This window comes from Papilio xuthus, unplaced genomic scaffold, assembly GCF_000836235.2.
Source record: "Papilio xuthus unplaced genomic scaffold, Pxut_1.1 DF828037.1, whole genome shotgun sequence".
In the NCBI taxonomy this organism is placed as follows: Eukaryota; Metazoa; Arthropoda; class Insecta; order Lepidoptera; family Papilionidae; genus Papilio; species Papilio xuthus.
In genome coordinates this window covers 1,117,452-1,141,130 of record NW_013530612.1, presented here as the reverse complement: position 1 = coordinate 1,141,130, position 23,679 = coordinate 1,117,452, and the positions used below count along the sequence as shown (strand labels likewise).

General features: G+C 31.9%; 5 protein-coding genes across 6 annotated transcripts; 2 read left to right on the top strand and 3 right to left on the bottom strand.

Moving 5' to 3' along the window:
* Positions 1-1,989: 1,989 nt before the first annotated feature.
* On the bottom strand, positions 1,990-5,489 carry LOC106114715 (uncharacterized). The gene is made up of 5 exons (XM_013308019.1): positions 5,385-5,489; positions 4,842-5,066; positions 3,535-3,674; positions 3,028-3,187; positions 1,990-2,624 (listed from the first exon to the last, which is right to left on the bottom strand). The coding sequence occupies exons 1-5, from the start codon at positions 5,404-5,406 to the stop codon at positions 2,194-2,196; spliced, it is 978 nt and encodes a 325-aa protein (XP_013163473.1). The 5' UTR covers positions 5,407-5,489; the 3' UTR covers positions 1,990-2,193.
* A 1,181-nt stretch (positions 5,490-6,670) lies between these two features.
* On the bottom strand, positions 6,671-9,717 carry LOC106114714 (uncharacterized). Its single transcript, XM_013308018.1, has 3 exons — positions 9,203-9,717; positions 8,184-8,428; positions 6,671-7,863 (listed from the first exon to the last, which is right to left on the bottom strand). The coding sequence occupies exons 1-3, from the start codon at positions 9,625-9,627 to the stop codon at positions 6,806-6,808; spliced, it is 1,728 nt and encodes a 575-aa protein (XP_013163472.1). The 5' UTR covers positions 9,628-9,717; the 3' UTR covers positions 6,671-6,805.
* A 1,151-nt stretch (positions 9,718-10,868) lies between these two features.
* On the bottom strand, positions 10,869-11,984 carry LOC106114610 (WD repeat domain-containing protein 83). Its single transcript, XM_013307878.1, has one exon. It carries the CDS (start codon positions 11,807-11,809, stop codon positions 10,898-10,900), a length of 912 nt encoding a protein of 303 aa, XP_013163332.1. The 5' UTR covers positions 11,810-11,984; the 3' UTR covers positions 10,869-10,897.
* Positions 11,985-12,248: 264 nt separating this feature from the next.
* Positions 12,249-18,016, top strand: Snx16 (sorting nexin 16). Of its 2 annotated transcripts, none has more exons than XM_013308057.1 (2): positions 12,249-12,549; positions 16,908-18,016. In XM_013308057.1, the coding sequence occupies exon 2, from the start codon at positions 16,913-16,915 to the stop codon at positions 17,735-17,737; it is 825 nt and encodes a 274-aa protein (XP_013163511.1). In that variant the 5' UTR covers positions 12,249-12,549; positions 16,908-16,912; the 3' UTR covers positions 17,738-18,016. The 2 variants fall into 2 exon arrangements, with proteins under 2 accessions (XP_013163511.1, XP_013163510.1); XM_013308056.1 differs by lacking the exon at positions 12,249-12,549 and adding an exon at positions 16,102-16,308.
* Positions 18,017-19,547: 1,531 nt separating this feature from the next.
* Positions 19,548-23,113, top strand: LOC106114624 (zinc finger protein 58-like). The gene is made up of 7 exons (XM_013307897.1): positions 19,548-19,834; positions 20,266-20,591; positions 21,061-21,201; positions 21,936-22,040; positions 22,631-22,745; positions 22,813-22,911; positions 23,029-23,113. Exons 1-7 carry the CDS (start codon positions 19,631-19,633, stop codon positions 23,089-23,091), a joined length of 1,053 nt encoding a protein of 350 aa, XP_013163351.1. The 5' UTR covers positions 19,548-19,630; the 3' UTR covers positions 23,092-23,113.
* The last annotated feature ends 566 nt before the right edge of the window (positions 23,114-23,679 follow it).

Genomic DNA, 23,679 nt, shown 5'->3' with positions numbered 1-23,679 from the left:
GCAGTGATAAGGAGAAAAACTAACATCTAAACTCTAGTGTCATTCTAGCAAAAAAAAACTTTTTCATTTTTCTTCTTGAAATGCCTCTCCGATTAACAAATGTTGGCGATCAGTTCTCCATAGTAATTTCTTATCTTGTTTTGAATAATTTCTGTTCATCTTACAACTTGTTTTCTAATTTTTCATGTGAAATTTGACGGATGTTGCTATGGCAACATTCTGTATCTGTGGTCATTTTAGTGATACTGTCACTCTTGATTATGCTGACATGTAGAGACCGAAAGACAGTAATATTGTCATCCTTGTCATTCCTCTTAACAAAATAGAGACAACGATATGTTTATACTAGAATCGTGAAGAAGCGAGTATACCATTTCCTTAAAGGCCGGCAACGCATCTGCAGTTCCTCTGGTCCTGCTGCGGCTGTACATGGGTATCGTTGATCACCTCGGTGTTCCCGCCGCTCGCTTGCCCCCGTTTCTCTTATAAAAAAAAAATTACTGCAGTTGAATACTACGCATAGAACTTTTTTAAGAATTAGTAACTATTAAATCTAGACTTTGTCTGTAGAATCTGCTCAATAATTTTTAACTATATTAACAAACTGTGTAAAAACTTTCATGTGCTTGCGTAGATAGTTAAATTTAAATATATATGTATTATATGTCTAACATAAAAAAAAATTATAACGAAATTAAATTTCAAATTTTTTAATTTTTAAAAAATTAACCATTGGCAATAATAGTCGACTTTTTTTTATTTTATTTTTCATATCTTAAATAAACACATTGGGGTATTTTTTGAGGTCTAATTCATTAAAACTTTATAAAGTTATATGCTGGAACTAACGACCATATCATTTATTTTGCTTACTAACAGATACCATAGCGAACTACAAATGTATGGACGCGTGACAATCACGTGACTTATCCAAAGTTGTCTATACATTTTTGAAGTTCGTTATGGAATCGCTTTGGAGGGAATGCATTTTGTCAAATGTTACGGTAAGGTTGTATGCATCATCGTTATAGTTAAGGAAAGTCATATGTTTGTTGAACTATATGATCTCTTTAGTGTCATCTGTATTGGTGTTGCCATATTTTTAAAAGAAATTCATATATTTTTTATTGATACTATCGTTTTTAAGTAATTTTTTTTTTTGCTTGATCGGTTATTTGTTACATATCTAGATATCAACGAATATTACGTTTAGTCGTTAATTGGTAATTAAATGGGGCATGTGTTGGATTAAATCTTAACTGAGAAAGTTTTTGACTCAATTGTAGTTGTGCTTAATATTGGTGTATGTACGACATTATATTGTTTTTTATAAAATAAAAATCTCTACATAGCTTTGAAATTATTTCAAAGTCGAAAATCTTGAAAACCATATAATTTTTATGTATAATACCATAACTCTTCCATAAATAAAGCTAAAAGGCTTTTCAAATTGATTAATTTTGACGATTTTTCATGACAGTTGTTTTGGTGCGAAATTTTTTTTTAATATTGAGATGCCATTAATATAAAAAATGTTGCCATCCTTAGGCACTAGTCGAAGTATTTTATTGTTTTTTGTTATGGAATTGAAGTGTTTTTTTTCCTTTTCAGTTTATAAAGAGGTTTATTGGACTTATTTGAAATGCCTTTGTTTTTTTTTGCTCTGGTGGAGTTTTTTTTTCGTCTTGCGATTTTTTTTTAATTTAGTCCAATAAACTTCTTTCAAAAATATAGATTTAATATATTTCTAGTCTATACTTTGTTTCTATAAGTTTGTTTAGAATCTAATGTGGTGGTTTAAATAAAATATCTTGTCAATTTATTGAGTTTTATTTTATGAAATAAGAAGAAACAAAAAACGAAGAAATTCATGCAGATATTCAAAGGAATAGGTAAAATAAAAAACAATTATTTAAGGTTTTATCATATATTACTTAGTTAATTAATTTAATTTACAATAATTAACACTTTCATTGCTACAATTTTTTCATATAAACTCGCAAAATTCGTTGGCAGTAAGTGTTGAGCGAATCATCATTCGAAACATCTAATATTGCTATCTCTTACATTCTCTTAGAAAAAAACAGAGAAAGCATATTCACTGTACTGGCTATAAGCCGTTTCATTCTGTGCCTTATTGATTTCCGCCATCTTGGATCGACCAGCTGATATGTCAAGCGATTTGTCATCCATTTATTCGCTTTCCGTATAATTTTCTAACCTATTCGATTTAGCTGTATGTAAAACATGCAATAATTCAGAAGTAGGTCTCAATGCACCTTTAATTACTAAAGTTTTTAAAGTTTTCGCTATATTTTGACTTGATAAATGAGCTTTTATAGTTATCAATCTATTATCCATATTATTGAAGAACATTTTAGCAGTTGTTATATGTAAATCTGTCAACAAAGGTGGATCCGGTCCTAATATTGTATTAACGTAATGTTCATCGTATGCTTTATTGGTATAATCTATACCGGTTTTAGTGACAATTGGTACGGGATCGTATTTTGGTATTTCAGTCATGTACCCAAGGTTTTCATCCCAACCGCCGTGGATACGAAGTAGGGATGGTATATGTCTACCGTTCAAGTTTGCGTCAGTAAAATTTTTATATCCTAAACCTGTAAAATTTGAAAATAAAAAAAAACCTTCGAACCTTAAATACGCAATTCCAAAAAAAAATATTGTCGAAAAAAAATCAAATGGTTTGGCAAAATCCATATGTCAATACAATAAATAAGCAATACAAACAACTTTAAAAAAATAACCATTACCAACTTGAGTTTACCTTCTACCTTATAATAATACTAGCGGACCCGACAAACGATGTCCTGTCTACACGTCTTTAATTTGAATAAATTAATATGAAGTTAATATTTGATGAAAATTGTGAATCTAAAACATTCCCAGATCCCCTTGAACACACACAAAAAATTTCATCAAAATCGGTCCAGTCGTTTGAGAGAAGTTCAGTGACATACACACTCACAGAAGAATTATATATATAAAAGATTAGTTACTCACCTAATACACAAGCTTGCAGTACACCATTAGATTTCACCGAACTAACCAATGCAACGGGGAGCCCTAAAGGCATAGCCAAGTACAATGGAGCACTACATCTAACTTCAGACTTGAGTTGTACACTTACAAACACTAAATCACCTATCTGGACTGTTTGGACCTGGGAATATAAATTATCTACATAAATAAAATGTTTGTAAGTCTGTCAGCACCACTGTGTTACATTTATCCTATATTGTTACGATGAAGGAAACATTGTGTGTGAAGTCATGCACTGGGCCAGCATTCACTATCACATACTCTCACTTATGGTAGACTGAGACCCTCAGTGGGGATATATAGTGAGCTGATGATGTCTTTATGATGAACTATTATCATTTAGGTTTGAAATATTAGTATAATTATAATACAAATAAGGTTTTGTGTTACAAATATTTCAAACATTAAGTTTTTGAATGTATGCTGGTTTAAAAATAAAGTTTTTAAAGTAAACTACATGAAACATACCTCTGGGCTCTTATTCTTACCGACGCGTGCAGTCGTCAGCGCGTCAACTAGCCTCTCGGGCAATTCATCTGGTTCCCATGAATCACCTACAGGTTCTTGTAGATTAATCACATGCCAAATGCGACTCTGTATTGCCACCACTGGAAGTATAAAAAAACATGAATAAATATCTTATATCTTTAAATGAGCAATTCTTGTATATATATATAATTGGAATCTCGGAATCGGCTCCAACGATTTTCATAAAATTTAGTATATAGAGGGTTTCGGGGGCGATAAATCTATCTAGCTAGGAATCATTTTTAGATAATGTCATTTTATTCGTGTTTTGTCGACAATCAACTTAAACGTAAACTTAACTTTTTCTATCGGTAAGATCGAAAAATATTATTCATATTTCATCGTTTTAATAGTAATTCGTACTTAAATATAATTTCCAAAAAACACAATTTAAAAAACAAAATACTGAGCAAAGGTCGGTCATCCAGATTATGCTAAAATTAAGATAGAAAGTTACTAATTAGTATTTACAAAAGTTAAAAAACCTCTTGTGAGTTACATGGGTCTTTTAACTTAAACACTAAAGTATTAGTATTTGCATTGTACAAATTTTAATGTGAATTTAACCAAAGTGCTATTAAACTGGTGTTAGATTTTTTTTATAAAAGGTAACCAGGGGTCTGGGGCTTGGGCCGCGGACGAGAGCAAAAGCGTGCCCGTGGTCCCGTCCCGATGCGTTGGAGGAACAGAGAGGTTAAGTGGGTATGCCTCTGCTATGGAGGAGAATGCAACATAACTACCGCGTCCCCCCGGGTCGCGGAGTATGCATAAAGCATTCCTTTCTGGGGAAAAAAGGGGGGGCTTTGTGTATTAGACCCTAAAGTCACTGCAAAAGTTATTAATTATCAAATTAATTAGCATATTTCTTGTCTCTACTAATTTATATTTCAAATTCTCTGATGAATAAAATGATATCTTTTATGGCATTACTATTTAGTCATTTTAGTAATTGGAAAGGTCAATAATATTGTCTGTGTATCTTCTTCTTCTTTCTCAGCCATAATCGCCCACTGCTGGGCATAGGCCTCCCCCAAACATTGGTGGTGATATCTGACTAATATTTTAAATGGAAATATTTAGATGTATGTTTGTTAGAAGGTATCTCTGGAACAACTGAACGGATCTTGATGCAATTTCACATATATGTAGAACATAGTCTGAACACAGGCTACTTAGTAAGTTAACGCGCGGACAGAGTCGCGGTCGACAGATACGTTATTACATAATTTAAAAAAGCATTTACTTACTCTGCAACCTCAATTTAGCTATAATCTCATCAACAGTTAACGCAGGTAGATTCTTAGCTACCTTCCTGCATACAATTCTTGCAATACTTGCTGATGTCATTGACATACGGGCACTTCGTATTGCTTTAGCCATGTCACGCCAACGTACACCGAATTCCGGTAGTAATGTTGTACAGCAGAGCTCTCTTGGCATTCTACTCATCAGCCTTTCTAATTCATCCAGTTCTAGAAAAAGACAATCTTACATAAATGTGAATGTTTAGTTGGATGCATGTTTGCTTGAAGTTATCTCCCGAACAGTTGAACGTATTGTACAAGCATAATATTAATTCATCAGACGACTTTGGACGCAAACAACATAACAAATGCGTTGACGGTTAGGCAGTACGCACTTTTCTTGAAGGCACAAAAGACTGTTCAGATTTCTTTCAATCTCTATCACTTTTCTCTCTTTACTTTTATGGGTTTGCGATAAAACATTTGTAAAAACATAGTTATCACATTTTTTTAAAAACTAATTTACGAAATACAAATTGTACTTACGCATTTTGGTGGCGTTACTCATGTTTTCTATTATATCCTAATCTGAAATTAATATAATTTAAACGAATATAAGTATTGCAAAACAAAAACATCAAAACCGTTATGTTTTGGTTTATTTCAAATTCAAAATTGATGTTTTGACATTTACAAAGATGACAAGAGTCAAAGATTATGAGACTACAAAAGTTCAGACAAATTTTACATTGTCTGTAGTTTAAAAAAATAAAATATTTTTTTTCTACTAAAATGGCGGCTTTTGTTCGATCGTTGAACATAATAATACTGTAAGAATTAAAAACTTTTTATGAAAATACTTATTATGTATGCAAGTGTTATGTAACATCCAAACCAATTGTCCTTCTACTCGTTGATATTTTGTATTAGACAAACTAGTTGTAATGCTTTTATCAATTACGATGTTTTACTAATATTATAAATACGAATATTTGGATGTACGGATTGAATAGCTCAATAAATATCATTGAAACTTTACATAGATGTAGAACATAGTCTGGAAGAACTCATAGACTACTTATTAAGTTTCTTTCGTTTTACACGGATGGAGTCGCGAGCGACAGTTACTTTGTGCAATAAAACTTCCTTAAAATTTACAACTTTTTATTATTACATCTAACCATACAAACTAACAATATACAGTACGTGAAATATCAAAAAATGATGTTCTGATTAAAATACCGACATGATTAAATTGAAACATAATTTAAAATATTGCAAATGGATTTGATTTTATTCAAAACTACGATAGGAAAGTGTAAAAAGTCTTCCGCCAAGAAAATGTATTTCGTAGTCAACAAAAATTTAATATCACTTTAAGCATTTTAATCAGAATGACAATTAATCTATGGTATACAGAAAAAAAATAAAAAAAAAACAATAAACTTATTTGTATAAAAGAAACCACAATTCCGTAAGTTTTGATTAACCGTTTGTAACATAAAAGTATTACAAGATTCAAACTTTATGGCGGAGTCAACTAAAAGCTTTGTTACTCTATACAACCTATTACTATCTCTGTTTTACACAAAGAAAATGAACGAGATGGCAATATTGTAGGTTAATTGTATACTGTTATTGCTTTTTACACCAATCTCTATAAATGGATAAGCTCTTGCTTCCGTCTTGCGTCTGATGAGTTTGCTGATAATTAATCCGAATCCTCGCCACCGCAATCGCAACCGTCAGCGTCAAAATGGCGAAAATCAAACAAGCACAAAATCCTTAAGTTTATAGCACGTCTATTTAAAGAGGTCAGTGACATGTCTTTGTTTTTTTTTCAAAGACAAAATCTATGTGTTAATTTAGTGTCTACAGAAATCCATAGTAAAATTGTGTTGCGCGACGCAATATTGTGAACCACCATAAAGTTTGCATACCTATATATATTTTATTACCGTTTTTTTTTATATTTTAAGTATCAGTATATTACAGTCATTTTCTTGTTCTTTTATTTCATATTTATAATCTTTTGGTATTATTGGGACATCTTTTTGTTTCATATCAGATGTTACATTAATTTCTTCTTCAACATTTGCTTCTTTAGTAAGACTTTCACATTTATTTTTAGTCGTACTAAATTTTCTCTTACGTAAAGGCGGACCTGGTTCTGATAATTGTTTGACAAACACCTTATAAGAATCAGCGAAGGAAGACGATGATTGGTCCAATTTCTTATTAACTTTAATATCATCTTTCTCTTTATCTGAACTGGATTGTGAATCCGTTGTATTATTTTCCGGTGCACCTATAGTTTCATTATCTTCATTGATTGCATTTACAATTTCATGTTCGGCTAAAGAGAATGAATTAACAATCTTTATAGACGCATCATCCAAACTTTCTTTACAGTCTTTATTTTGATATGTCCTCGTTTTAAATCTTTTCGTTATAGGTTCATTTTTTTTTTCATTCAACACATTCTTCCTTTTAACATGTTGATTTGAATTTAATAATCCAATAATATTATTGTCTATTATCAATTTCATTGACATAAATGCACTGTCCGTTTCAACTTCATTACTCAACACCGTTGTCATATCTAAAGCTTTAGTTAGTAATATTTTCAGCGAATCTATTTTAACATTCGCAGCATCCTGCACAATACAATCCATCAATTGTTTAAATTGTTGATATATCTCCGTTCCATTTGCTTTAATATCAATTTCTGTATATGCCTCTTCGTTCTGTAGGAGCGTTGAAAACATATATTTTTTAAATTCATCGGGTAAAACGTATATACCACAAGCATGACTGTAATGTTTCATATAATAATGAACTTGAATTCCTTTCGATAGCTCCTGTACTACAATACTTGATGGACATAAATAAGGTATTATATCACTATTAACATTATCATCTGGGATACACGGACATCGGAACATTTGTTTGTAACTGTAATTACCAAGTACGTAATAATTTATTCCTGTCTGTTTAACTACATCTTCTTTCCATGTTTGGAATACTGAAAATAAGATTTGTTGTTAAAAGTGGTAGAGCCCGCTTAAACATCATCGCACGAACTGTCCCGGCTCGCCCAGTGAAACACCACGACCACACAGAAGACACGCCTCAAGTGGAAGCAATTCCGATAATTCCACTTCCACCTCCCAACCTTTCCTTATAAGAAAATGTGTGGGGAGGGAAAGTGGACTAAATAAGGCCTCCGGGACGCACACTCATCAGACTGTAGGTGGAATTGCTTCCACTTCACGCCTGTCTTCTGTGTGGTCGTGGTATTTCACTACCACTGTTAATATTATATAATAGTTTTTATGAACATACCTTCATTTGTTGGAAAGAACATACTCTCAACTCCATCACAGTGTAATCCCGACACATGAAGGTCGAATAACCTCAAACTTTGGAATTCTTCATTACAAGCCATACATAAATACGAAGCAGCGTTTTCAATCTGATCATATTTAAATGATGTACATTTATGTGTGTCTAGTGACTTCGGTCTTCGGTTACATCTACTACAAACCAACATTATGTTAGGCTTTATTAGGTCCGGTGAATTAGCAGACCTGAAACAATACAAATAAAAATATATATAGTTGGTACTTTTGTAATAGTTGACGCACATGACTCCATCCGAAAACAAGACTTAATTATTAAAATATGTGTCCTTCCAAACTATGCCAATTTTCAGCAAGATCCATGTAGCCGTTTTGGAGATACCTTCTAAAAATATCCATTGAAACATTCACATTTATAATATTAGTAAGATGTGATCGTTTAGATGGATGTTTGGAAGAAGATATCTCCAAAACAGCTTTATGAATCTTATTGATATTTGGCATAGATGTAGAGCATATTTTGAAGGACATATAGGCTACTAAATAAGTTAATAACTAGCTGGAAAACAGCTAGTTATTTTATATAGTAAAAAAGAATATGCACAATAACAGTTGATAGAGACTGTATTAAAGAGTATTCAGATACTACACATGTAAAAGAATGAACCGGACCGATGACCTGGTCAAGGTTGCGCGAGCGTCCTGGATGCGGGTGGCACAAGATCGGTCATCGTGGCGATCTTTGGGGGAGGCCTATGCCCAGCAGTGGGCGTCTCATGGCTGAGTAGATAGATAGAAAAGAATGAATATCGTTTTTATTGCATTTATCAATTAAATATACTATGAACTATAGTTTTATAAGCATTCTATTGATACTTTTATAATGGGATAAACACTAAACTAATTGGAATTTTTTGAATAGATTTGATAACATAACCTCTAAAATTTAGTTTCCAATTTATAAATTTGTTAAAAAATGTTATTATTAAAGGAATTACTTACACTTTTTCATTATTATTGTTAACACAATGATACTTTTGTATATGTCTATGAGCTAGGAAATAATCAGGATAATTCTTAAAACATTTCGGACATTCATATTCGTTTGTAGTTTCAATACTTTTAGTTCCACGTTTTGGTACTTTCTCTTCAATTTTATCCTCTGGTTTAGTGTTCACTACAATCTTAGTTGGTGCATTTTTTGACTTTTCAAGTTTTAAATTCTTCATTTTCTGTGTTGTTGGCTGAGTTTTAGGTTTAGTAATGCCCTGTTTAGGTGTTACTTTTGTTCTTATTCTATTTGTTATATTGTGAATGCACAATTGATGAGTTTTGAGGGCTTCCGCACTCATTAATCTGCGACCACAAATATTGCATTTGAACGCAAGACTACGTAGTTTAATTTTGGCTGATGATCGAGTACCCATTTTCTAGTTAGCATTTAACTTTTAAGATGTATATTTATATTGTTTTGACTACTATTAGTAGTAAATGTAAAACGATCGAGTGACGCCTGTCGGAATTTGAGAATTCAATTTTTTAATTCGGTTCCATGGGATAAGGATGGACAGTTTACAAAATCGATTTTTTAAATCGATTTTAAGAGTACTTTCTTTTTCACTAGTCTATCCAATTATTCGAAGGTAAAACTTTATTTAATGAAAAGTAAAGAATTCAATTGATAGAAAAGATTTACACGGGCTTGTTCAAAAAGTAAAATATAGTTTATTCCTTTTATGTTAGATGTGTGATAGAGGATTAAATTCAAACCTCTTCTCTTCGCGTTTCACTCTTCATCCTTTCCTTTTAAGTAAATTTTATAGTATTTTGTGCATAAGCATCGTTAACAATAAGTAAGATACCTTAACGATTCTAAAATCGATTGTTACGATTCTTGTACAATCGATTTTAGAATCGTTTGCAACTTGCTATCGGACAGTTGAACAACGCAAAATATGTTGCGTTTAGAAAGTATGCATTACTGCTATAATTTTATGTCTGATGAAAACTTACATCTGTTCTCATTGAATATTTTAGCCATTCCATTTAGATTAGTAACTTTTCATCTCCCACAACACCTACCTACTTATTTAAGTTTTTAGTAACAGTCCAAAGTTATTTAAAGAATATTGCTCCATCATACCCTATATTTGATAATGTTATTTTTAAGCAATGTTTTCCTGTAATTTTTATTACAGTGAGTGGTTCCGTGGTAATCTTTATAACACGACAGTAAAACGCTGCTACATTTGCTGCTACTATTCATGTTAAGCCGAGTTATATCTCAAATTCCTTAAATATTTTACCACTTAACGACTAACCGTAATTGGCTGCCATTTTGTATAGGAGTTGCGGCAACAATTAGTTTTGTTCATCGGTTATGTTACAGAAATAATAAATTAGAAATAAGTTGTTGTTGTAGAAAATTTGACATTTCACATTGTTGAAAACAGGCGTAGAAGGGGATGTTATAATTTGCGGTGAATGGCCCGTTTCATTATTTTAGGCTTTTAACATGTAAGATGGCAACACTAACACCAAATTATAAAGCACAAGGTAACGTCCGTGAGTCCCTCCGCGAACAACTTAAAAAAAATACTTAACAATGACCTTGAACCGCCATAACCCATGTCATTTGAAGAATATAACAATTTAAATATCTAAATAAATAAAACATCAAAGATTATGTTATGTTATTTATTCTTCCATTGGTGATGTCCCCCAGAGTTTTATTTCATCTTCAGAAGCGCTTAATAAATAACTATCAGTAGGATGATGACTGATAGAAATAACAGGTTTATTAAGGTTATGTAATAATTTCTTAATACATTTACTACTTATTAAATCGTAATAAAATATCTCTCCACTTGCTGATCCTGATATTATTATACTGTCTTTCTCGTTAATAGCATTTTCTAAAAGGTAATCTTTACTTTCATGACCGGTGAAAGTATTCAATAGTTCTCCGGAATCTTTATCAAATAACTTAATTGTACTGTCCGCACAGCTCAGTACGTAGCATTGTCCATCATGTGTTATACTACCAAAAGTTACTATTTGTCCAATATAATCCGATATCATCTTACCAACACGTATATCATACAAACGTACATGACAATCTACGGAACATGTTAATATTTCATTATTCGTAACTTGTATAGATGTTATTGTATCTTTAGCATCTTTTAACACTTGTACAGGCTCTTGTCTTCTGCTAACAACATCCCAAAAGGCAACGGTATTATCAACGGAGCCAGAAACAACCATAGTTGACTCTTCATTGAATTTAACACATGTTACGGAGCTGGCATGACCACGATATCTGCGTACAGGCTGGCCAGTAGCCACATCCCATAGTATAACAGACTTATCACTACTGCAAGAGATAATATGACTGCTATCACACGAACCTGCAGCATCTAAAACCTCATTCGCATGTCCTCCGTAAGTTTTTAAAAGTAATTGACGATGTGGATTCCATAGTTTTATTTTCTTGTCAGCCCCACATGTTAAGCAGTAAGAACCATCAATGTTAAAGCGCACTGCGCGTATTACTTGCTGTTTGCATTTTATTGTTACTAAATTTGATAATTCCAGTTCAGTCATCATTCAATCTCATCAAAAAGTATAGCAAGCTATCCTCTTACATTGGGACTCAATACATTACAAGACAATGTTTCATGATGTTTTTATCGAAGAATTAAGAATATGTGCACTAAAGACGAAAAGAAGCTAATAATTATATTCTTAGAAATGTAAAACGAATCGTTTGTTTTGATTTGGCTCCGATCTGACATTGACATATGTCATTTATCAAAAAATCACCAAAGAGGTGAAATCCAAAAAGAAAATGAAATTTTAATTATTAAATAAACTGATGATTTTAACCGCATTTTGCTGTGAAACAGTGAAAACAATTTTATTGTTAAATGAAATAAATCCACATGAACAACAGAACAACAAGAACTTTTAAATCGATTTGATAAAATCGATTGATTTAGAGATGGCAACTGGCAACTCCATCATCTATTTTCATTTTCTTTATTTATTATGTGTCATAAGTTTTTGCAAAGCGTCGTCTTGGCGTTGTAATAAAAGTTTGTCTTTCTATAATAAAACATATTTCAATTCCTTATTGCTATATTCGTTATCTCCAAGGATATTTGATAATTTACAAAATACAAGTTTACATAAATTCGATATTGAAACGCTGACGTCATATCGCAATCATTCTATTGTGGAAATGTCTTTTGTCGAATACGAACTATTGTGGAGTAATGAATTAAAATGTGCCAAACTTGAACCATATACTGCGCAGTGATATCACACAAGAGATATAATTTATTCAAGTAAGTACTTTATCTTACTAATGGACTATAACACGCAAATTCAAATCTAAAAAAGTAAACATAAAAAATACGTTAATAAAATTATATAGTCAGTTGAATATACATAAAAAAGACTTATAATCGTAGGTTTCTATTGAAACACCTGGAGATCTTTTTGAAAACAGTGTTACTGCGATAGGCAAATTTACGATTAAATTTAAATGCAATATATTTTTATATAAATGTACAGTCAGAGACCTTCGCGGTATTCCACTTGCAGATTATTGCCTTATTCCATGTTATGAGACAATCTTACAATTAACTAGTTAGGTACCAATGAGTAAATAACAGAATAATAATAAAAAGCAAATAGTTGTGTATCACAGTCTGATTTATTTTTGTACAAACACATTTAAAAGCTGCATCTTATTGGTTATTGTTTCCGCGTCTTCTCAAATTGTATGAAATATTCAGATTCAATAATAGTAAGTAGCTAGCAGTTGTGGGTTTGCATGAAAGGTATTAAGTAGAGATTGAATAAAGTTTTTGGCCTGGCTCACCCGGTGAAATACCACTTCACAGAAGACAGACGTCAAGTGGAAGCAATTTCGCATTTTGTCTAATGTGTGTGCGTCCCGAAGGCCTAATTTAGCCCTCTTTCCAATCCCACCCTTTTTCTTATAAGGTAAGGATGGGAAGTGGAAGTGGACTTTTGGGATGAGAGGATGCATGGAAAGGGAAGATATTTTCTTTCTGTACATCCTCTTCTCTGTCGATTAAAGGTAGGCAATGCATATGCAATTGCATATGTCTATAGGCAATGGTCACTTTGCTATTTCAGCGATTTCAGGTGACCACTTGCTCATTTGCCACCTTATGATATATAAAAAAAACTTGTAGAAGTTAGATTGATCTGGAAGTCTTGTTCAGCCTTTTGTGAAGAAAATAAACAATATCTGTCCACCATACTTACTCACAGGCTTTGTTGTTTGTTTAATTTTTTTCTTCATCACTAATATTGTTGTTTATTTTGAAATGAATGTTTCAGTAAACAATTATTCAATTTCTCAATTCTTTTGTTATTGTTTGTACCAGCTGTCGCCTGTGACTCCGTCCGTGCGGAATCAAAAATAAACTTAATTAGTAGCTTTGTGTGACTGTGTTCTACACCTATGTCAAATTTTAGCAAGATCCATTCAGTCATTCCGGAGACACTTTCAAACAAACATCCATCAATCCATCTAAATGTTCGCATTTATAATATTAGTAAGAAGTAAGAGATGTCAAGAGATGTGTGGCCAGGACTGTGCCAAATGAGAATCTGTAATATCTAACTATGCCCTTTTTGTTATGGATGTGTTAGTTTTTGATTTGATAGTTTTAAGTAACTAATGATAAAAATTTAGCACTCTTTAAGTTTATTTTTATTTCGTGTTTTACTTGACATTGAAATTATTCATTGTTTATAATGTCATGAACATGAAACCATTTCATTGCTGTGTATATTACAATTTTGTGGAAGCAATTAGCTGTCGCTTGCGACTCTGTCAGCGCGGAATTACAAAAAGTACTAAGTTCTTCCAGATAATTTTCTATATGTATACTAAATTACATCAAGATTTGTTCAGCTGTTCTGGAGATGCCTTCAAAGAAACATCCACCCAAACATTCGCATTAATAATATTAGTATGATAACTAAACATAGTAAATTGCAAGCATATGTGTTTGAAAGAGAGCCTACTGCAGGTAGACGAAGGTGTGTCTGGTCTTGTACCCCATCCCAAATCTTTCTAATATTATTAATGCGAATTTTTGATGGATAAGTTTGTTAGAAGGTATCTCCGGAATATCTCAATTGATCTTAATAAAATTAAGTACAGATGTAGAATATTCTGGAAGAACACATAGGCTACTTATTAAGGTCTTTTAATTGCGTGTGAACAGAGTCGAGTGCTACAGCTAGTATTTTATACAACATGAGTGAATCTCGTAACCTGTGACTTAGGTAGCAACTACAGATTTCCATTCGCCATGTTACTAACAAAAGCATTTATCTTTTACTTTTCTCTTGCGCACTACTTTCTCCATATTATATTAACTGTATATGTAATTAAATATCGTAGAAATACTTGCTTTTAACTCATTATGATGATTCTTTTAAGTGCTTGTTAATTAGTACAGTCTTGTATTTTGAATGTAAGCATCTTGTTAGTAATGGGTTTTTTACGATGAAGGAAAACAATGTGCACATATTTGTGAAGAAATTGAAAGATATGTGTGAAGTCCCGCACTTGGTCAGTGTGGTTGACTATGGCCTAGTCACCCCTAACTTAGGGTAGTCCGAGCCCCTCAGTGGGGACATATAGTGAGCTGATGATGAGAGAGAAGGATGATTTATAAAATCTATTGACATTAGTGTCAGTAACTCTAAGCACTTGTAATCTACAGGTCCTGGGTTCAAATCACGTCATGTACCATTTTTTTGGTCTATATATGTTCATTTATCCGACGTTGTTACGGTGAAGGGAAACATCGTGATACAGCACATATTTGCGCATTCAAAGATATGTGTGAAGTCAATCCGCACTTGGCCAGCGTGGTTGACTATGGCTTAATCACTGATTTAGGGTAGGTCCTCATTGGAGACGTACAGTGAGCTCATGATGATGTTTGACATTGATTTTACTTGTCGTATTTACCGAATTAATCGTTATTTAAACGATAATATAATAAAAATATCGATTCCTACATTACTTTGTTGTATTTTTTGTTGAAAAAGGCGGAATAATTTTCATTTTTTGTAAGTACTTTTTTGTGACTACGTCATTTTACGAGATGGAACAATTAGAAGTTTTTATTAGCACTTTTATACAGTTACAGCGGTAAATAGAAGTCAACGAACTTGTTTAAATTTGGTTCAGAATATAGACTAGTGATGCGCCCCGATTTTGCACAGTACGATTTTTGTCATTAATATTTGAACCCATCGGACTAAAACAGTTACATTATAAGACATTTATAAAAGAATAGCTGTCGCCCGCGACTGCGTCTGCGCGAAATTTACAAATAAAAACATACTTAGTAATTTTATAAAGCGGAAGAGTTTGTTTAAACGCGCTTATCTTAGGACCTACTGCTCATATTTGAAAAATTCTTTTTTTGTTGGATAGTCCATTTATAAGAAGAAGAAGGAAGACTTTAGGCTGTATAACATTACGCTGCGAACAATATTTTTTTTAATTCCGCGCGGACGGAGTCGCGGGCGGCATCTAGTGTTCTATATGTATGCCAAATTTCATCGCGATCCGCTCAGCCGTTCCGGAGATACCATCAAACAAACATCCACCCATGCATCTAAAAATTCACATTTATAATATTAGTAACACTAGCTGTCGCCACCGACTCCGTCTGCGCGGAATCTAAAAATAAAAACTTAATTAGTAGCCTCTAAGTAGTTCTTCCAGACTATGTTCTATATATATGACTAATCTCATTGAAATGTCTTACAAACATCCATACATTCATCCAAACATTCGCATTTACTAATATATAGTAAAATTAGTATATCGAATATGTCAAGGCTTTAACAAATTTAAATTCAATTTGCTTACAAATTTGTCCTCACGACCTTGACGTGAATAAACCGGGGACATTCCGTTTCTTTCAATTAGGACCTAAAACGTTATTTTAGTATTCTGAAATTAAATGATTCCAGTTCAATATTGAAACCTGTTTTTGTCTTAATGTTTTCATATGAGAATTCTGTTTTGGCAAATTCACGTAAGAAAATCTATATCTTTATCGATTTATTTAAGTGTATTGTGTAAATATTTACATGTAACATTTATATCCGGTGTCTAAAGCTACTTTAATTTAAATTGTATTTTGGAGTAAATTATTTCTATTTGTTTATGTTTGGTGTGTATGAAAACATTCTTATCGGATACGAAAGATCGGTTACAAGATGGACAATCTTACTAATATTATAAATGCGAATGTTTAGATGTATGGATGTTTGAAGGTCAGGTCTGGTCATAGTCTGGAACAACACATAGATTACTAATTAAGTTTTCTTTCGTTCCGCGCGGACGGAGTCGCGGGTGACAGCGTGCTCCTTCTAACTGTTAAAATAAAGATACAGCCATACAAATATCAACCCCAACTTTTCAACCTTTACAACCCTTTTTCGACCTAAATTAGCCTATATCCTTTCTTAGACTCTGGACTATCTGTGTACCAAATTTCATTTAAATCTGTTCAGTAGTTTTTGCGTGAAAGCGAGACATACAGACAGACAGAGTTACTTTAGCATTTATAATATTAGTAAGTATTTAAGTTTGTCTATGGTTTATGGTTGATGATATTTCTCTGTTTTCCAGGAATAATGGCTACTGTACAAAGTTTGGACAATAACAGAACAATACCTATGATAGAGCGAGACAGTATGAACAATGAAGTGTCGTCTACATCTAGTGAGGATTGTCAAACAAATGCCATAGTGCAGTTCAATAATTTCTATAAAGCTAGATATAAAGAATCAACATCAGATAATGAAGTAACAGAGCGAAAAAAAAATATACAACGCAATCATTATAAATCTATGGTCAATATAAATGAGAATTATTCAAGGGATTTCAATAGAAATGTACAAAATAGTATTAGTAATATAGATATAAGTTTACACAGCGAGGAAATTAAAAAATTTGAATCGTTACAAATACCTATTGTAGGTTATGAAGTTATGGAGGAAAGGGCTAGGTTTACAATTTACAAATTAAAAGTAGAAGACGATAAAAGGGATCAATCTTGGTTAGTTTTCCGTAGGTATACAGATTTCGTACGTTTGTATACAAGAATTAAATCGGAATTACCAAATGTTATGTTACCTTTGCCCGGCAAAAGATGGTTTCGTGATAATTTTGAACCGGCTTTCTTAGAGGAACGTGTTAGAGGTTTACAAGTGTTTGTGAATGCTATACTTTTGAAATTACCAAATCATCCTGTTGTTAGGGAATTTTTCTGTTTAGATGAACCGCCTCAAGTATTTACATATCAGCCTGAAATTCAAGCAGTTTATGGTGCGTTGGAAGACTCGATAACAAATTTAAAAGTTCAATTAAAACAAAAGGATGCGACAATAATGCATTTACAAAGACAATTAGCACAGTTAGAATCGAAAGTTAAGAATTGTCCAAATTGTAAAACATGAAACTATATTTGTCATCTTTTTCATACACTTTGAAAGAAACACAGATAATATTTTACGATAGTAAATCCTTAAGAGTCTGGTTTTACCTAAATATAGGTCATTTTTGCATGTAATGTGATCTTCACAATTTGTAATGGTCTGTAAAAACTCCTATTAATTGTCATAGAGTAAACAATGGCAGGGTCATAGATTAACAAAGTCGATAATTCTATTTTATATGTTATGGCTGGTATTTTAATGAAGTAATGAAAATGTTAAGCAAGTTTTGTATTTGTTTTCTATTGGTAATAAATAGAAAATTAAGACATTTACTTCTATATTTATATGATTTTTTATAAGGATTTGGCGTCTTAAAATTATACAGTAGTTGGATAGCAGTCTTTTGGCCATGTTATAATTTGACCAAGGAGTTTTTACTGTGTTTATAATTAGCTTAGATATAATTTTTTTAAATCTTATGTACAAATTTAAAGTGATATTTACATATTTCAGTATAAATAGTATTTTTCATATAAACTCATCTGATCTGATGGGCAGGTCCAAACACAAATTTAATCGCTCGTAAATCAACGACAATATACGACAAGATTCTTGACAAGACAGTTGCATTACTAAGAGGATCTTGACATTGACAGGATGGCGTTAGTAAGTTGTAATAATATAGTTTGACTTATGCCCACCGGGTCAGATATCCTTGTCGGTGTATAGCAGTTATTCGCGTTAATATCACTCTGGTAGTTGCGCGCGAAATATTTATGGGTGCTAACCATGTCACTAATTTATGTCAAGCATTTGAAATGTGATTAATAAATAAGTAATTTTAGTTATGTTACGACGAACTGTCTTACAATTTGGGTCGCTATTAACTTTAAAAAATATTTTTATACAAAAACTATTCTCTCAATAAATTTGTCTTAAGCCAATAGATTTTTTGGTCTTATATAAATTAATTATATGTAAGTTATATCTGAAATAGTATAATTTATGATAAACACTTTTAATAAACGCATTTTAAATGTATTATATAGTTTGCAATAATTTTTCAATGTACAAAAAAAATGTTCAAATAACTTTATAGGTTATAACAAAACACATTAAATATAGGGTATTCTTAAATTGTAATTTTCTTTATATTCATTCAAAATAGTGGAATAATTTTGCTAAAGTAATAGTATGTTTATTAGCAGCATTTATTAAAAAAAACGCCTTAAAAATCATCCAATATTTTGTATAACTTTTCGATATGGTCCAATTGACCATATGCTTCAATAATTGTGTTCAAAGCAATAACTTAAGTGCCTTCGTAGATTTAAGGTAAAAATATGCGGTGATTTTAACAATAGTATGTAACATACACAGGTTTTACAGCATTTGTTACGATTCATTAAAGTTATTTTTTACTTTGAGTTGTTTTTTTAATACCTTTAGTACAAACTGGAACCTTTATCTAATCTTCAATTTGCTGGGAATGTTTGTGCAGTGTTCAATTTGTGGTAAGTAGTTGTGTGGTATCTACTAGTGGTGGCGCCCGACTTTCGCGCAGGATTTAAAGCCTATGTATTCTTCCAGACTGTTCGATTTATATGCTAAATTTCATCGAGATCCATTAAGCCGTTATGGAGATACCTTCAAGCATACATCCATCTAAACATTCGCATTTATAATAATAATAATAATATTTCGGATTAAATTATACCTATTTTGTAGATACGTCGATTGTATCTTTTGATTTCTATTTTGCGTTGAAAGGAATTTAATCATCAGCATGGCAACTATTTTATTTTTATATTTCTGGCAACATTATTTGACCTTGACACATGACATTGATATTTTATTTGAATTGTCAAGGTCGGTTTCGTGAAATTGCTTAAATGAACTAAATTTAAAATAAATATGGAAACTCTTTGCTTAATATGTTTAAGTAACGATCGTAAATTGTTTTTTATATCGACACCATTGGCGGGAATAATGAGAATGATACTACCAGAAATTGAAGTATCGAAATTATGTTGGGAGTGTTTAGCAAGTTTGAAACATTTATTAAAATTAAGAAAAAGAGCATTGAACTCGAAACAGATATTGGATATACATTTTAAGGTAAGAAACTGTATTATTCAATGTAATTTTAATTAGAAATAACTTAAATTTTTAAACTCGAGATATGGTTAAAAGCTACCCACTAAGTAAGCATAAATAGTATATTGATTATTTCATAGTTAGATGGAATTATTGTAAACATTATATAGTATTTAGTAATTTTTCTTGCTCATGCGTGTTTGGGTGAACACCACTGACATCTCTTTCACTGGATAGGCTTTAAACTGTCTTGTACCTATTTGATTTGGTCGGTGATGGTAGCAGGAATAAAGTCACAACAACCCAAAAGCTATTTTCAAGCAGTTATATCCAGCTGATTTCTATATATATTAGTACTAGGACACCAAAATGAATTTATTAAATTTAAATTCAATAAAATAGATTTTATGTCACTAAGAAAAAATTGCTTTTAAACCTTTTATTATTTTAAGGTTAATAATCCACCTATGCTCCAAAGCAGTTCCAATTTGGGTACTTGTTACATATTTACATTTTCACTTGGTGATCATTTTATTGAAGAAAATAAATTTACCAAAAATATAGAATCAAAATTATCTGGCAACACTGAATTAAAAAATAACACAGAAGGCAAAGGTATTGATTTAGGTTTGTCCAAAAATACTTTGGTCAAAGACAATAAATCTGTTAAGAAGTCAAAGAGTATAGTTAAGAGTAGAAAAAAGAAGAAAGTAAGAAGTCAAAAGAAAGTAATATCAAACAAAGAATATAGTTGCAGTGAATGTAAGGAAAAGTTTGAGTAAGTTTTTACCTGACTATAAAATAATAAGACATAATTCATAGATTTACATTTTAATTCCGTGCTACTACAATTTCATTATTATTATTCTTCTTCTTCTTCTTCTTCTTCTTCTTCTTCTTCTTCTTCTTCTTCTTCCATCCATCCATCCATCCATCCATCCATCCATCCATCCATCCATCCATCCATCCATCCATCCATCCATCCATCCATCCATCCATCCATCCATCCATCCATCCATCCATCCATCCATCCATCCATCCATCCATCCATCCATCCATCCATCCATCCATCCATAATATAATCTATAATCCTTTGATTGTCTTTGTATAAAACAGGCTCCAAATGTACTTAACTGGTTTGACAAATTATTATGAAAAGAAAAAATGTTATGAACCTACACTATATCCAAGTCATATAGACAATATTAGTATGTTTTTTTTTTAATTTAATACATATAAAATTTTAGAAGCCGAGGTAAATATGAATACCATAGACAGAAGCACAGAGGTAGAGTTAAATGTTTAGAGTGTAATAGAGACTTCTCTAGCCGCAGTTCTCTGTCTACCCACAATACTATAGTACATTCAACAACTCCTACAGATAATATGTAAGTACACTAAATACTATACCAGATTCCAATCATTATTATAAGCCATAGACAAACTGTTTTCCTCCAAGTTAAAAAATAATACTGGTTAAACACTTCTTCACATAACTAAGTACTAGTTTTGCCCGCATATGCAAATGTCTATGGGCAACGGTCACTTCGCTATTTCAGCGATTTCAGGTGGTGTGGTGAATTTAAAAAGGAAAGGGTTGAAAAGTGTACCAAATTTCATTAAGATGTTTTGAATCATTGCAGAGTTTTTTTATATATCCCAAGGGATATGTACACATTTTAGGGATTGTAGTGTGTATGTTCTACATCTATGACAAATTTCACCGAGATGCATGCAACAGGTATGGAGATAACTTCTAACATCCATCAAAACATTAACATTTATAATATTAGCAAGACAAGTTACACTTACATTGTTAAAATTTACAAAAAAAATCTTAATATAGTCACCACATAGAGTAAGATAGACAGATTTGTGTTCTCAATGAAAGAAAGAAAGAAAGAAAAGTTTTTATTATAGGTAATACAGATTAAACCAAGAAACAATAACTAACATAATAAAATTGCACATAACTAAGAAATTAAATTCGACTTAAGTTAGCATTTATGGTTAATTTGGATGATGTGGTGATGCCCACACTAGGCAATGCCTGTATCGTGGGCACAGATATTCAGATAGGTATATAATATGGTCCGTATGGTCAATGAGGTCCGTCTTTCAGTTTCAGGCACTATTGTCAGCCGTGTGATAAATTCTTTAAAACAAGTTGTAGTTATAACAAACATATACGTATTTCATCAAGACATATAGATCCACAATTATTACGGTGAGTTACATTTTAAATTAACTGTACCCCATAACTTCGTCCCGGAAATAAAAACTTAATAAGTAGTCTATGTGTTCTTGCAGACTATGTTCTATATGTATGACAAATTTCATCAAGATCTGTACAGCTGTTCCGGAGATATCTTCTAACAAACATCTAAACATTCGCATTTTTAATATTAGTAAGATTAATATCCAGCCTATGCTCGTCCCTATTTCAATGGTTTAACAAACCAATCAGAGTTCAACTTAAATAAGAGATTAAAATGTGGAAATTTGTTTTATTGTTTATTTTTTAATGAACCGTTGGTTTCTAAAATCAATAGTGTATAAAACATATCACTATTATCTTTGACAAATCAGAGATAAAAATATGTTTTAAATGGAGTATTAAGTCTCAGTAACCTACAGTAAGTATATGAAATGATGCTAATCATATAAAAACAAACTATTTGTTGAATTTTATCACAATATAGTATTTTATTATATTAAAAATTTCATCAAGTTCCGTTCAGCCATTCCGGAGATATTCTGACAAACGTCTAAACATTCGCATTAGTAAGATGTTAACAAAACGAATTGTCTTTTCAGTTATTGCTGTCCCACTTGCGGCAAAGGATTTTTAACATGTGAAGAAAGAGATAGACACAATGAGATGATACATCTTCAAAAGAACAGACTACAATGTACAAGATGTCCGAGAAAGGTCTGAAAGTTTTCAACACAGAGTTGAAACTTAGTACAGTTTTTTTGAGAAATAGTTTTTTTTACAGTATTGCAGTGTTCGTGCATTGCGGTGTCATATGAGACGCCATATTGGTGGTATCACAAAACGTGACTATATGTGTGAAATATGTGGCATTGGTTTCAAAGTAAGTTTATGAATGCGACTCATAATTGTTAATTGAAACTCAAAAACTACTATAATCGTTGGGTAGTTTTTGAGTTTTTTTTAAAGGAAACTTGTTTTTTAATACATTTAATTTCAGACTAGTCAAGTATTAAAGGGACATCAAAAAGTACACGAAAAAGTGAAATCTCAAGAAAAATAGTTTTAATATAAGTTGAAAATAAATAAAATACACTAAAAAAAAAACAAAAACACAACACTTCTAAATGATTTTCACAATAAAATTATTTCAAACCAAACATAATTAAACAAAAAAGGCCACCATGATGAATGGGTAAGAGATTGTGTGCTGCAGTCTTATGAAGTTAACTACAAAAATTTAGATCGTCGGTGGCTCAGTGGTTAAACACTTGACTTGCAATCTGCAGGTCCTGGGTTCGAATCCCGCTATATGTGTTTTTGGATTTCCGATTTACATATGTACATTTATCCGACGTTCTTACGGTGAAGGAAAACATCGTGATGCTGCACATATCTGAGAAAGTCAAAGATATGTGTGAAGTCAACCCGCACTTGACCAGCGTGGTTGATTATGGTCTAGTCACCCTTAACTTAGAGTAGGCTCCGAGCCCCTCGATGGGGACGTATAGTGAGCTGATGATGATGAGATAAATTTAAATATAATTCAAGGCAAGAGATTCTTGATAGTAAAAGTTAAAGTTACGTTTTTTTCCATTCGAGTTAAATCTCTAAAAATAAAAAGCCATAATTTTTAAATATATTTATTTAC